The sequence below is a fragment of the Mastomys coucha genome, unplaced genomic scaffold, assembly GCF_008632895.1.
Source record: "Mastomys coucha isolate ucsf_1 unplaced genomic scaffold, UCSF_Mcou_1 pScaffold5, whole genome shotgun sequence".
NCBI lineage: Eukaryota > Metazoa > Chordata > Mammalia > Rodentia > Muridae > Mastomys > Mastomys coucha.
In genome coordinates, this window is record NW_022196911.1 from 95,395,577 (window position 1) to 95,409,667 (window position 14,091).

General features: G+C 44.6%; 1 protein-coding gene across 1 annotated transcript in view; it reads right to left on the reverse strand.

Annotated features, from left to right (window-relative positions):
* Positions 1–3,368, reverse strand: part of LOC116077060 (keratin, type I cytoskeletal 27) — a 5,618-nt gene extending 2,250 nt beyond the window's left edge. The window contains exons 1-5 of the mRNA XM_031351323.1: positions 2,826–3,368; positions 2,084–2,166; positions 1,587–1,743; positions 1,055–1,216; positions 845–970 (exon numbers count right to left, since the gene is read on the reverse strand). Coding sequence (XP_031207183.1) covers positions 845–970; positions 1,055–1,216; positions 1,587–1,743; positions 2,084–2,166; positions 2,826–3,239 — 942 coding nt within the window. The 5' untranslated portion in view covers positions 3,240–3,368. The remainder of the gene's footprint in view (positions 1–844; positions 971–1,054; positions 1,217–1,586; positions 1,744–2,083; positions 2,167–2,825) is intronic.
* Positions 3,369–14,091: the final 10,723 nt, after the last annotated feature.

The following is a 14,091-nucleotide window of genomic DNA, read 5'->3' on the forward strand; positions in this document are numbered from 1 at the left end:
ATAGCCCTGGCTATCCTGGAACTCATTATACAGACCAGGCTGGCCTGGAACTCACAGAGATCCACCTGCCTCTGCTTCCCAAGTGCTGCAATGAAATGCATGCACCACTATGTCTGGCTAGATGGCGATATCTTACTGACCCTTTCGAAGCCAAAATATTTTTGTATAATTTTTACATACGTTCCCATACAGCATGGGCATTCTTTTGTGGGTAAATGCTGGAGGTTTCCTAGTCCCAGGTGGAAAGGCAGAGGCTTAGATTTGGATGGTTCGATAGGAAGTCCCATTCTTTGTCACCCCATGACAACTCTGGGAATCGCTCTCTTTGAACCTGATTCTTCTTTTGGAGATAATGAAGTCTGTGTCTCTGTGCCCCAGGGGGGATTGTGGACTAACCTGTGGGGGCACCGGCTAGGCAAACCCTTAATGAAAAAGGTGTTATTATTGTCATTAGGCAGGTTTTGCTTTAAGAGTCAATCTTCACACCTCTACTTTGCTCCGTATTTACACCACTTAAAAGGAACTTAAGTGCTCTTAATTAACTGACTGATGGGAAGACTGGGTGGGGAATCCAGGGAAGATATTTGTGCTGTGCAGAGATGGATGTGTTGATCTTTTGACTTGGGAGAGAAGGCTCAAGGCAAAATTGGCTTTCTTCTTGAGCACTTCAAAAAGAATTGTAGTTGCTGGTTTCCAGGGCTTGCTAACATGTAGGTATAATTTTCAAGCAGATGTCAATAGAGTAATCAGTGGATAAAACCCCAAGTAAATAACTCGATGAGAATGAAATTCTTTTTTTTTTTCTCAGCTTCCAAAGCAAATCTGCCTTGTCCTTCCTACTTACCATGGCTAAGAGGGATTGTAGTTCTATCTCCAGGGTTTGGAGAGTCCGTTTCATCTCAGTAAGTTCGTTCCTAGCTGAGGTGGTGGCTCCAGCATCGTCTGAAATCTGCTGCTGCAGGGAGGCGCTCTGCAAAGTCAGGGGCTGGTGTCAGGGTGGGGGAAGCGGCAGCCACACCTGGCACAGGGCATGTGCCAGCGAGCCTGGCTTTACCTTCTCTTGGAACCAGGCCTCGGCATCCCTGCGGTTCTGCTCAGCCAGGGCCTCGTACTCGGCTCTCATGTTGTTCAGCAGGACGGTGAGGTCCACGCCCGGGGCTGCGTTCATCTCAACGTTCACGTTGCCTCCGGCCGCGCACTGCAGAGCCTGCATTTCCTGAAATAGATTTGTTCAATGACATGACGTTCTGAATGTTTGTAAGGAAGCCAAGTGGACAGGATCTATAAGGTTCAAAGCTTTTTGTGAGGTCTGTTTCTTTTTCTGTTTTGAGACAGTCTTATTTCGGAGCCCAGGCTGCCCCTGGAACTCTGATTCTTGCCCCCTGAGATCTGGGATTGTAGCTGTGAGCTACTACCCTGGGCTTGTTTGTTTCATCTGAGAGGGAATAATAAAAATATTTCAAAGGGGTAAGGAGAAATTAAAAACTGTCTTGATGTTAAGATACACTTTTTATCAAAACGTAATTAGGTTTTGATTCCTGGAAGGAGACGGGCTGCGAAGACCGGAGGGAAGGTTGGGTGCCTACCTCCTCGTGGTTCTTCTTGAGGTATGCCAGCTCCTCACTGAGTGTTTCCAGCTGGACCTCAAGGTCAGTTCTGCACAGGGTCAGCTCGTCCAGGACCCTCCGCAAGCCATTGATGTCCGCATCGACGCTCTGGTGGAGCGCCAGTTCATTCTCATACCTTAGAGATGTTGTTTGAAAGGTTCATTCCCTCTTACCAGATTTGAGCCACCCCACTTTTCAGGTCACCCTAAAACTCGACCTAATATACCCACGAAGAATAGACACACTTCTATGAGGCAAGATAATGGGAATATTCAAAATTCTCTTTCCTATGACCTTGACATAAGCTCCGAGTTTTCTAAGTAAATTAGGTTACACTATTGATCTCCTCAATACGGATTTGGTTTAAAATGGACAAACGGACAAAAAAGCAGAGCAGAGAAGAACCCTCAATGGCCCAAGGAAAAGAGGGAAGTGTCAGGGTGGCTTTTGGTCTGTTTTAATTTGGTTCAACTCACTTCATTCTGAAATCGTCCGCCGTCAGTCTCGCGTTGTCATTTTGCAGGACGATGTTGGCGTTGTGTGCGGTTGCAGAGATTATCTGATGAGTGGACAGGTAGGTAAGAGTGAGGACATAGTAAAAATATTCAAATTTCCCTGCAATTAAGTTACACATGAGGTCACGCTAATACTTCTCACACCTGGGGCTGATGATGAGTGTTCTGAAAATGGGGACTTGAAATCTAGTCAGTCTTAGTTTATATTTTTAATTCCTACTTTATCATTAAAAAAATTTCCCTTTTAAGTTTATAAATATCGAGTTGGAGACATTGGGCAGTTCTTGATATTTTTGTGTTACTAAAACCATACAGGCATGCCTGATTCCCAGTGATAGGTGGGTCATGCTCAGAGACTATAATTGTAATATGAATTATCATTATCATTGTTTTAAAATTTCACTTTTCCATGCGTATCGGTGTCTTTCCTGCATGTGTATTTGTGCACTATGTGTGTGCGTGGTGGCCCCAGAGGCTGGGAGAAGGCTTTGGATATCATGGAACTGTACTTATAGAGATTGTGAGCCATCATGTAGATGGTGGGAATTAAACACCCAACTGGTGTTCGTAACTGTTGAGCCACCTCTCCAGCCCAGAAATGATTTTGAATATTGATAAATGAAGTCCTTGGAGCTGAGCTCCATGCCCTGCTGTGACTATGTTTCTGTGTCTATATGCTCCATATTAGTTATTGACTTCTTACCTGGGTCCTGAGGTCATCAATGATGGGGAAGTATCTACTGTAGTCATGATCGAGACCGCGGCATGACCCAGGTCCAAATTTTTCATACCAGTCCTTGATCTTCTGCTCCAGGTCAGCGTTGGCCTCCTCCAGCGCTTGAACGTTCTCCAGGTAGGAGGCCAGGCGGTCGTTGAGGTTCTGCATGGTCACCTTCTCATTGCCTGACAGGAGGCCATGCTCATTCGCAGTGAAGGCCCCACAAGAAGCACCGCCCATACCGAGCCCCCCTGCCAATGAACTGCCCCCAAAGGCGCAGGAGAAGCCGCTTCCGATGCCGGGCACTCCGCAAGCATTTCCGGCCCCCAAGGCTGCTCCCGCGCTGGAGAGCCTCACAGAGCCCAGCCGTCTGGATGCAGAAGAAAAGCGAACGGACATGATGATCACTCTGCAGTGCTGCCCCGATGGTGAATGTCCTACTGGGTGAAGACTGCTTTATATATGCATCGTGAGGGTGTTTCTAGATGAACTCTGTCTTGCCTAGCAAAATGGTGTTTGCCAGCTCATTGAGAATTATCCGTAAGTGGGTGACATTTTCCCCTAATGAATGTCTTCACTCTGCTGTGTCCACTTCCGTAGGTGGATAGTTATCTTGATGTTTGTTATCTCTGGGAGGGAGCAGGGTGGAGTATTATCAAGGTTATTATGGGGATGCCTTCAATTTAGTGTGAACAACCCTTCCTGACTTCTAGGCCTCAGCAATATAAAATTCCTTAAAGAATTAAAAAGAAGTGTGATAGATACAGTTCTTTCTCCTCTGACCAGCAACATCTGTATTTCTCTGGCAAGCAAAAACATCCCCAGCATTGTTTTCTGTCAGACATGTTGAAAATAATTTCAAGGCCATGAGACCTAGATTCCAGAGGAAAGAAGCAGAGCTTTAAGTGAAAAACAAACAAACAAACAAAAAACAATCAATCAGTCAGTCAAACAAACAAAACCAAGTTCTTTTTCGGAAGCAGAAAGTTTTCCCTTGACCTTTATCCTTGAATTCCCATTTCTTCTGCACAGGCTTTTGCCTGAGCTGTGTGGCTAGGCAGGCCATACAGGGGAATTGGTTAGCCTTTGTGGCATGCAGTTTCTTTAGCAATAAATGAAGGATCTAGGTTACAGCCTCTTGGGACAAGTAGGTTTCTTGTATTTCCATATATCTTGTTTTTCTTAGACTACTTCTGTGCCTGCCTCTGCTACTTTTTACCTCGTACTTCTTCCTACACTTTGGTTCTATTATCTTAGAGATTTTGGGTTTACCGTACTTCCAGTCCAGCCCTTCCTTCCCCTCTTCTCTCCTTCTCTTCTCCCTCCCCTCTCCTTCCTTCCTCTTCCCTTCTTCCATTTGACAGGATCTCACTATGTTGCCCAGGCTGGCCTCAAATGTGTGGTCCTTCTGCCTCCGGCTCCGGAGTGCCTGGATTTTAGGTGTGGACCCTAGTGCCTGCTCAGCCACTGTTTCTTGTGCTTATTATCCTTCATCCGCTTGGTTCCACTAGCTACTGGTGACCTCAGTCACTTGGCCTGAGTTTCAGACAGCTGCTCTCTGAGAAGCCCTCCACATCGCTGGCTGCGCCCCTTTCTCTTCTCTTCATGCCTTGCCCATTGGACCAGATGTTCACAGTGCTCTGCTTGCCCTGTAAGACTCCTTTCCCCTGATAGAGCCATCACTTTGCCGGCTTACCATCTTTTGCCTTTGTTCATGTTCTTTGTGTTGGCTTCTTTTTTTGTTTTTAAAAATTTAAAATGTAAGATCTTGCATTTTCCAGGGACAATGGACATCACTTTCAGTTGAGAAGATTCAAAACAAGTAAGCTAAGAGCATAAAATTTCATAACCTAGTAGGTAAGGTTGCAGAAAAGAAAGCCAGAAAATTTGAATCAAGAAACAATATTCAGGGGCTGGAGAGGTGCTTCAGCAGTTAAAAGCACCTGCTACTTACTCTTCCAGAGGACCAGAGTTCAATTCCCAGCACCCACACTAACAGTTCACAACAACCTGTAACTCCAGCTGCAGAGGGTCTAATGCTCTCTTCTGGCCTCCGTGGTCACTTACAATCACATGCACAAACACACATATGCATAATTCAAAATGAGATAAGTCCATTAAAAAGGGAAGCCAAAGAACAATTTCAAAACAAACTACTTCTAAGTGTTAACTTTAGAAGTAGCAAAACATTGCACACTCAAAAGATGGCTAAAGTATATCAAAACAGAACAGTAGACACAAAAAAGTGCGTTGAATTTCTAAAAATGTTTCTGAGGAGTTGTGGGGAGGGGTATCATCCTCCCATTGCTCGTCCAGCTTAGTTTTTGAGCTAGAGTCATTTACTCAAACTGAGGATAACTGTTTTGGGTCCCTAGCTGCCAGCAAGCTTCAAGAATCTACCTGTCTCCACCCACTCAGTGTTGGGATGGCAAGTATGCACTTCTGTTCTGGGGGACGGGCATGCAGTGCCAGGCTGGGGTGACAGGCATGCTTTGCTGTGCCTTGCTACTACAGGAGCCTGTAGTAAGAGCATTCAGAAGGTGGAGGCTAGGTGACTGGAAAGTCAGGGTCATCCTTGGCTACCTGGGATCCGGAGGCAATAACAGCAAACAAAGAAAGAGATGATCAACTTCACTAAAATTCCAAAAGAAAACTTTAGTAGTGGGATGACAAAAACAAAAAAAAACAACAACAACCATTAAAGAGAAAAAAAAAAGCCTTTTAAGAAGGTAAGCTGATCCCCAAAACTGTTGCCTGTCCATGGGATGTGTTCTTCTAGCTGGGTTGCCTTGTCTGGCCTCAGTGGGAGAGGATGCACCTAGCCCCGCAGAGACTTGATGTGCCAGGGTGGGAGGATACTCAGGGGGGTCTCCACTTGCTCAGAGGAGAAGAGGAGGGGGAATGAGGGAAGGCTTGTGGGAGGGAGTGACTGGGAGGAGGAGAGTAAAAAACAAACAAACAAACAAAAAACAGTGCAATCTGACTGTGGTGTTGTGTTCCGCTTAGAAAGCTGAGGCAGGAGAATCATAGGTTCAAGTTGAGGCCAACCTGTCTCAATAAATAAACAAATACACACATACGCACATACATACATACACACATACATACACAAAGTATAACCTTGATTTAATAATGATAAGGGGGTACTCTGAAAGTGAAAGTTTTAGTTGGGATGGATTTCATTTTCTTTTTCTTTCTTTTTTTTGAGACTGATTCTCTCTGTGTAGCCTGGCTGGCCTGGAACTTTGATGTAGATCAGGCTCAGACTCATGGAGACCAACCTGCCTCTTCTTCCTGAACATTGGGATAAAAGGTGTGTCCCACCACACCTGGTCTGATAAAATGATTTTGATGCTAAGGAAGCTATAGGAAAGATGAGCATATTCAGTAAAACAGGTTAATACTCCTATGGTCTGAAAAAACCCAATCCAATGAATTAACTTAGAATTGAAGGTAGTAGCCCTGGGGAGCTAGATCAGTTGGTAAAGCACTAATATGCCTGAGTTTAGCCCCAGCGCCCGAAAGAAGCCAGGTGTGGCAGTATGTGCTTGTACTCTCAGGGATGGGGAGGCAGAGACAGGTGGTCCCTTGTGCTTGCTGATCAAACAGCTTAGCCTCAGGTGAGTCCTAGACCAAAGAGAGACTATTCATCAAAAATAATGTGGATAGTGGGCCGGTGCTGGCTTACACCTTTAATCCCAGCACTTGAGAGGCAGAGGCAGAGGCAGAGGCAGAGACAGAGGCCAGAGGCCAGAGGGCAGAGAGGGCAGAGAGGGCAGAGGGCAGAGAGGGCAGAGGGCAGGGGGCAGAGAGGGCAGAGGGCAGAGAGGGCAGAGGGCAGAGGGCAGAGAGGGCAGAGGGCAGAGGGCAGAGGGCAGAGGCAGAGGCAGAGGCAGGTGGATCTCTAGGTTTGAGGCCAGCCTGGTCTGTAGAGTGAGTTCTTTGACAGCCAGTGCTATACAGAGTAATGCTGACTTGAAATAAAAGTAGAAGAGCGTTCATAAAGAACATACATACACACACACAAACACCTGTTTACCTGTGTATGTATGCACACAGGCAAAACAAAGTTAGTGATATTCTGTAATACCCAAAAGAAACTATTTCAGCGCAGGTCCCACAAAATCCCAAAGTTATGTTTCAACCAAACTAAACAAATGAAGAAAGATGGTCACATGACCAGGAGTCAATGTTAACTATAGTCTGTGGAACATAAAGACCAACAACTGTGAAATTACAAGGAAGTATATACAACACACACACACACACGTGGCTTTAATGCCCAGGAAGCAAAGGAACCGGAAGTGCTCCCAACAAACAAGTGACTATCAAAAAAGACATGGCCTGAATTCATTCCTGATCCTGTGAACCCTCATGCTTGGTTCTGTAAACCAGTCAAGAGCCTGTGGCTGGGGAGGTCCCAGGCCCTGGGGCGGAACATACTATTGTTTTGCTAAATGGCCACGTTGCCAAACTGCCTTCTAACTACTTCTATGTCCGTAGATGAATGTTGCTCTCAGCCTTCGTCAGCGAGGCTCCTTTATGCAGTGTGTGACAGGTAATGCAGAGATCCACACTGGTAAAGTGCTAATAACAAGTGACTGAGTACCCAGCATCATATGGGACTCCAAGGCTTTGGGAGCATCCCTGAAGAATGGGTGGGCGGCCCGAGTAAGCTAGCCAATAGGGAGAAGAGTGTGAACCCGCGCTTTCTGTCTCTAACAAGGCTGATGTATACACCTTCACAATAGTTCTGATTACCCGCGTGGGAGCGGAACAAGTCTGGGCCTAGCAGCATTTCATCCTGCGTGGCATGGCAGAGGGGTTCACAAGACTTCATCCTTCCCTAAGAGACTATTAGTTAATGTCTGCTGGAGGCGGGGGTGGGAGAGTGGGAGGATGGGGTGGGGTGGTGATGGCACTTCATTCAGTAGTGCAGCCAGGCTCCAGTAAATAACCCCTCTCCCATGCTCAAGCAAACAACACGAATTAAACTCAATGGGCACACACACACACACACACACACACACGCACACGCACACGCGCGCGCGCGCGCACACACACACACACACACACACACACACACACGAGATGCTGAAGTTGGAGACATCGAAGTTGGAGGGGGGACTTGTTAAGAAAAAGGAGGGTTTGAGCAGAGTGATGTCAGAGGATGATGCAGGGCAGAAATGACCAAAATCCATTAGCTGATGTATGAAATTGCCTTCCTGCCCAAGTCCAAGCCCTCACACTTCTAACCTGTAGGTTTTTCTCCAGCTCCATCCAGACTGCATAGCCCCAGATGGCCTGGAACTCACAATTGGAGAAGAAGGCTGGTTTCAAACTCACAGAAATCCATCTCCTTCTGCTTCCTGAGTGCATGCATTAAAGATAAATACCAGTATGCTTGGTTCACCTCAACTTTTGATATACCATCTTTGACAGGTCCAATCTGCTGCCCTTTGGATCCTGTTAGGACCAATTAACTTGTAAGTTTTCAAGGACTTTGTGTAACTAACAGAGTCATCAAATAAAAATCAGATTTTTTAAAAAATGATTTTAAAAAGGATGGGGGTTGAGGAGATGGCCATGAAAGTGTGAAGACCTGACTCTAAAAGCCAGACTTTCAGAGCAAGTGTTTGTAATCCCAGTGTGTGTATTCCGACATGGTGCTGGAGACAGGAGAATCCCTTCAGCTCTGGGGCCAACCCCCCTGGTGTGCACAGCACACAGTGACAAAGAGATCCCTACTCAACCATGATGGACCTGAAGTACTGACACTCCAGGTTGTCTCTTGACCTCTACAGGTGTGCCATGCCACTTGCCTATGTACACGTGCACACAAGCAACCAGGTAAGTCTGAAAAGTACATAAAAAAAATATAACTAAAAAGGAAAGTGATCTGATGGATTTAAAGAACAGATGGGGCACAACTGACAAGTATGTTAGGTGTAGGAAAGCTAGGGTGCTAGTCTCTCAGTATGTGTATAACAGCATGGATTTCATCATGACATTTTCATATATATGAGTATATATGAATATATGTACATATGTATATATTCTATGTATACACACACATACACTCACACACACATATATGGATATTTTGCCATATTCCCTCTCTGGTGTTCTCTTTGGCCCTCTCTCTTCTCCTCCTGGTCTCCTGCCTCTTGTACTTCCATGTATATTTTTGATAATTATAGATAGATATATTATTCTAAATGAAACGGGAGGAGAGGTGAGGGGAAGATAAGGGAGTGATTGGAAACTATGGAAGAGATATTAAGAAAAAAATAGGCAGTGATGACAGGAGCTCTTAAAGCCATTTCATTTGCATTCAAGCAAAACGGATAAAGATAGGAAAAAAGATTTCTAGAATTCCGGAAAAAGGTGGCAGAATTTCAAAATCCTTACTTCAATGTCATGCAGAACGTTCATGTCAGAAAATCAAAGCTCACCTACAGTGTTTATAACCGATCTACAGGTAAACATATCGATATGAATCCCAACACAGAAACATGTAGGAGAGACTACACGCATTCTCAAGGGAAGAGGGAACACAGAGGCACCCAAGACGCTGATCATAAGACAATTCTCCCCAAAGCCAACCGGAAATCATAGAAGATCCGAGAGGAGGAGGGGGTGGGGCTGGAAGAATTTAGCTTCTCCCAGCTGAGGGAAGAGATCTTCTATGAGGTCCCGTGGGAACAAGACTGTCCAGGCCTTGTGAGTTCTCAGAAGTGCCCTGCCGTGTCTTTCTTTCCCAAGAGCAGGCCCAGGTGAGGAGGAGCAGCTGGGGAGGGGGACCAGCTGACCAGATCACTGAGATGGAGGAAACAGGAGGTCAAAGTACTGAGTGGGAGAGGAGAGGGAAAAATCTTGCAAATCAAACCAGTACTTCATTAAAACTAGTGTTTTAGTTATCATACAAAAGGGCGGGCTCCATGATCACATCCTCACATGTGTGTGTGTGTGTTACGTGCTTTTACCACGAGTCTCTCTGGTCTCTGTCTCTCTTGTCCATTCACTTTCTTCTTCCCCACCGTACACCCTTTTCCCTCACATAGTCCCCCTTCTATTTTCATGTATGTTTTTGACATGTAGATGCTGCATATGAGAAGACAAGCAATGGTTGTTTTTGTGAACCCACGTGCTTTTTTCATCCGTGTTTCTGCAAGTGACACGATTTTCTTTACGGATGAACAATACTCCGGAATCACATTTTCTTTTGTTGTCTGTGGTGGTTTGTATGAGATGTTCCCTGGAAGTCTTGGGCATATGAGTGCTTGGTCCCCAGTTGGTGGCTGTTTGAGGGGGATTAGGAGTTGGGGCTTTGCTGAAGGAAGTGTGTCACAGGGATGGGCTTTGAGGTTTCAGAAGACTCCCTGCATTTTTGTTATCTCTCTGTGCTTCCTGCTTGTGAATAGAGAAAGGTGTGCTCTCAGCTACTGCTCCAGCGCCATGCCTGCCTGCCTGCTGCCATGCTTCCCTCCATGATGCTCATGGACTCATCCTCCTGAAATTGTAAGCTCTAAATAAACTCTCTCTTCTGTAAGGTGCCTTGGTCATGGTGTTTTATCACACCAATAAAAAAGTGACTAATACATCATCCATTTGTTGATGTCCATATGGGTTGATTCCTTATCTAGCTTCTTGAGAGCAGTGCCTTACCAGACACGGATGTGCGCCAGACATGGATGTGCCAATGTCTCTGTGCTATGTTGACTCCCCTGGTTCTATTTGCAGTGTCAGGAAGACTCTCCAAGCTCATCTCGTCTCCTCACACTAGTTTACATCCCACCTGCGCAGTATGAAGGTCCCTAGTTCCTGCGCTCTCAGCAACATTATTGCTGCCTGTTTTCTTGGTGGAAACCATGCTGACTGAATGACGTAGAATCATGAACGTAATTTTGATGTCAAACACCTTTCATCTGTATGCTTGTTCTTCGATATTTGTGTTTCTTTACTTGAGGATTGTCTGTTCAATTCACATGCCCATTTACTGAATAGTTCTTCAATCCATTTATATGTATCTATATCTACACATTTATATGCATTCTCTCTCTCTGTGTGTGTGTGTGTGTGTGTGTGTGTGTGTGTGTGTTCATACATCGTGTCTTACTATGCGCTCTTGCTGCCTGGAACTTGCTATATGGACTAGAATGGCTTTGGATTTCATAGAGATCTGCCTGCCTCTGCCTCTTGAGTGCTGGGATTAAAGATGTACACCATGAAGCCTGGCATTTGCTTTGATTTTAGACAGTTATCTTTTCTGAGTTCTTTATAGATTTTAGATGTTAATCCCCCATCAGAGGTATGACCGGCAAAGGCTTTCTCTGGTTCTGTGGGCTGCTTCTCCTCCCCTGGTTTTTTCTTCTGTTATGCATGAGCTTTTGATTTTAATGGGAATCCTGTCTGTTAATTATTTCCAGAACTGTTTGAGTCTTATCAGAAAGTCTTTCCCCAAGCTTAGGTTTTAAGGTGCTTTTCCTAAGTATTTTAAGGTTTTAGGTCTGATGCTCAGATCTTTGCTTTATTGAATTGATTCTTTCCCAGGATGAGACATAGGAATCTAGTTTTGCTCTTCCTGGGGAATACCCAGGCTGTCTTCCCCCCCACAGGTGTTGTTGGCACCTTTGCCAAAAGACAAGTGACTGTGGCTGTGTGTAGGCACTTCTGGGGCCTTGGTTGTAGTCCATTGTTTTACGTGTCTGTTTTTATACAGGTTTGCTGTAAAGGTTTATGAGCTTTCTAATTGTGTTTATGTGTGTGCTTGTGTGGGTATTTGCATTTGAGTGAAGATGCTCTTGGATCCCCTGTGGCTGGAGCTACAGGTGGTTGTAAACACCCCCCCCATATGGATGTGAGGACAAAATGGGTCCTCTAGAAGAACAGAATGTGCTTTGAACCACTGAGCCATGCTGGGTAGTTGTGGCACATACCTATAATCCCAGAACTCAGGAGGCAGAGGCAGGTGGAACTCTGAGTTCGAGGTCAGCCTGGTTTGCAGAGTGAGTGCCAGGACAGCCAGGGCTACACAGAGAAACTCTGTTTCAGGAAACCAACAACCAAACCAAACCTAAACTCCCCAAATAACAACAAAACAAAACAAAACACCCCAAAACCCACTGAGTCATATCTCCAGCCCCAAAGCCAATAATTTTGAATCCCGTATCCAAGCAAAAGAAAAGAGAACTCTGAGAATTTAGAAGAGTCACGGAAAATTGTACCTCGTTTTTGAAAATAAGGAATAATTGCCTGGAAAAAAATGAGCCAAAGGAACCAAGTAAGGCAAAAGCTCCACAAAAATGTTAGTACACACGAAAGAGAAAATGCAGAAATGGATGTGTTCCTGTATAAGATGAAAACATTTTGTGCTTTCACTTCAAAATCACCTGAAATGTGTTAGAAGTGATAGAAGAAAAAAAAAAGTTAGAAATACCTAGGCATGAGTTAAAAGAAATAAGACACATTCACAAGAAGTGTGTCCTTCAGGGAGAAGCAGTTTCCAGAGGAAAATTGCATTCTGCAACCACACCAAACATGATTGTATCAAAGTATCACCAATATGATTCAGTAGCATGAGAAATAGCACAGGATGCCCCTCAGAAGCTGCCTCCTGCCCCTATAGGAAGCCCCGCCTGTATAGGAAGCCCGAGGTCATTCACTGCCTGAAAGGGCTTCCACACATCTTAGATGTCTGTGAGTTTTTTTTTTTTTTTAATTTTTTTTTATAACAACTAACTGCTGAAAGCCAGATGTGCTAGTTCATGCCTGTATTCCCAGTACTGAGACAGGGGGGGATTGCTATGAGTTTGAGGCTATGTTGTACATTGAGTTGCAGGCTGGCCTGGAATACAGAATGAGATCTTGTTTTAATATCACCACCACCTCCCCACACACTCATTCACACACACACACACACACACACACACACACACACACACCCCAATAAACCAACTAACTGTTCAAGCAGAGTGGTCGGTTTTCTTCTCCTTCAGATAGATATTGATTCTTCAGAACCTTGAGGCACACAAACCCACTACAGTAAAAAGCAGTGGGACTCTTCAGGCACTGGAGGAGAGTATGTGCTTATTAGCAGAACTTCTTCAGAGTCTAGTTGCCCTAATTTCTGCTGAGCTCAGGAAATCACAGAACTGAATGGCATAGTCATTTTCTAGGAAGAACAGATTTACCACTCTAAAGTCATGGTGTTTCCTGCTACCCGGTGAACTCAATAGAACTTGAAGGTAATTCACTAGGGGGACTAATTCTATATCATTGCTTTGATATAGAATAGACACCTGGGAAATTCTGGGTTATTTCTTCAGTAAAAGGCACAGAGTTAAAGAATTTAGTTTTCTTGTCTTCTCACTGCAAAGTGCATCCCATACTTGCTGAGCCATCCTGGGCATTCCTACATAAAGGGGATCCCATTAAAAATGTTTTCAAAGGTCAATGGCCCCCAAGCACACCTATAAGGTAGGAGTTGTTCTGAGGGCTCTAAACAAAAGTCTGTTAGAAGAGTCCTGTACTTGGTTCAGCACTCTCTGTGGCTAGCTTGAAATTCCCAGTAATTGTGTCTTTAAACCTGCGCTCTCTGTAAAGCAATTTCTGAGCAATCATGAGGCACAGGGGTTGCATGTGAACCATTCGTCTGCAGTGGTTTTTTACTGCCTCTGTAGCACATAGCACAGGCAATGCCCTCACAAACTGAATTCTGGTTAACAGTGGTGTGGGAGTCCAGCTATACCTTAAGTGGACAAATAATGGGTATACAGCCTCCAAAATGGAGTAAGCTGGATCTCTGGCAATCCCAGGAAGCCCAGGCCTTCCAGGCAAACCAGAATTTGCTTCAAATGTCACAGATGTTCCAAGGAATATGAATGACTGAAAAATGCAGTATACATGAACTTTTTTGAAGTCTATAGCTAGGCATGGTGGTGCTTGATCACAGGTCTTTGTGAGTTGTGGCTAGTCTGGTCTACACAGAGAGTTCTAGGGTAAGCAGGGCTATCTCTAAGACAAAACTAGACTAAAAATAGAAAAACTGCAAGCTAAACAAAAACTCAAAGCCAAACCAAACGACAGCAACAAAGTGAAATGAAAATAGTTGAGTTTGTTTTGTTTTGTGTTTCCTTTGTTTGGTAAGAGCAAAATACACATACACACATATATATGAAAAAAACAGATGATATAATTGTGGTATTTTGATTTAAAACTGGGATTGCTGAGCATAAAAACAAAAGTGGTA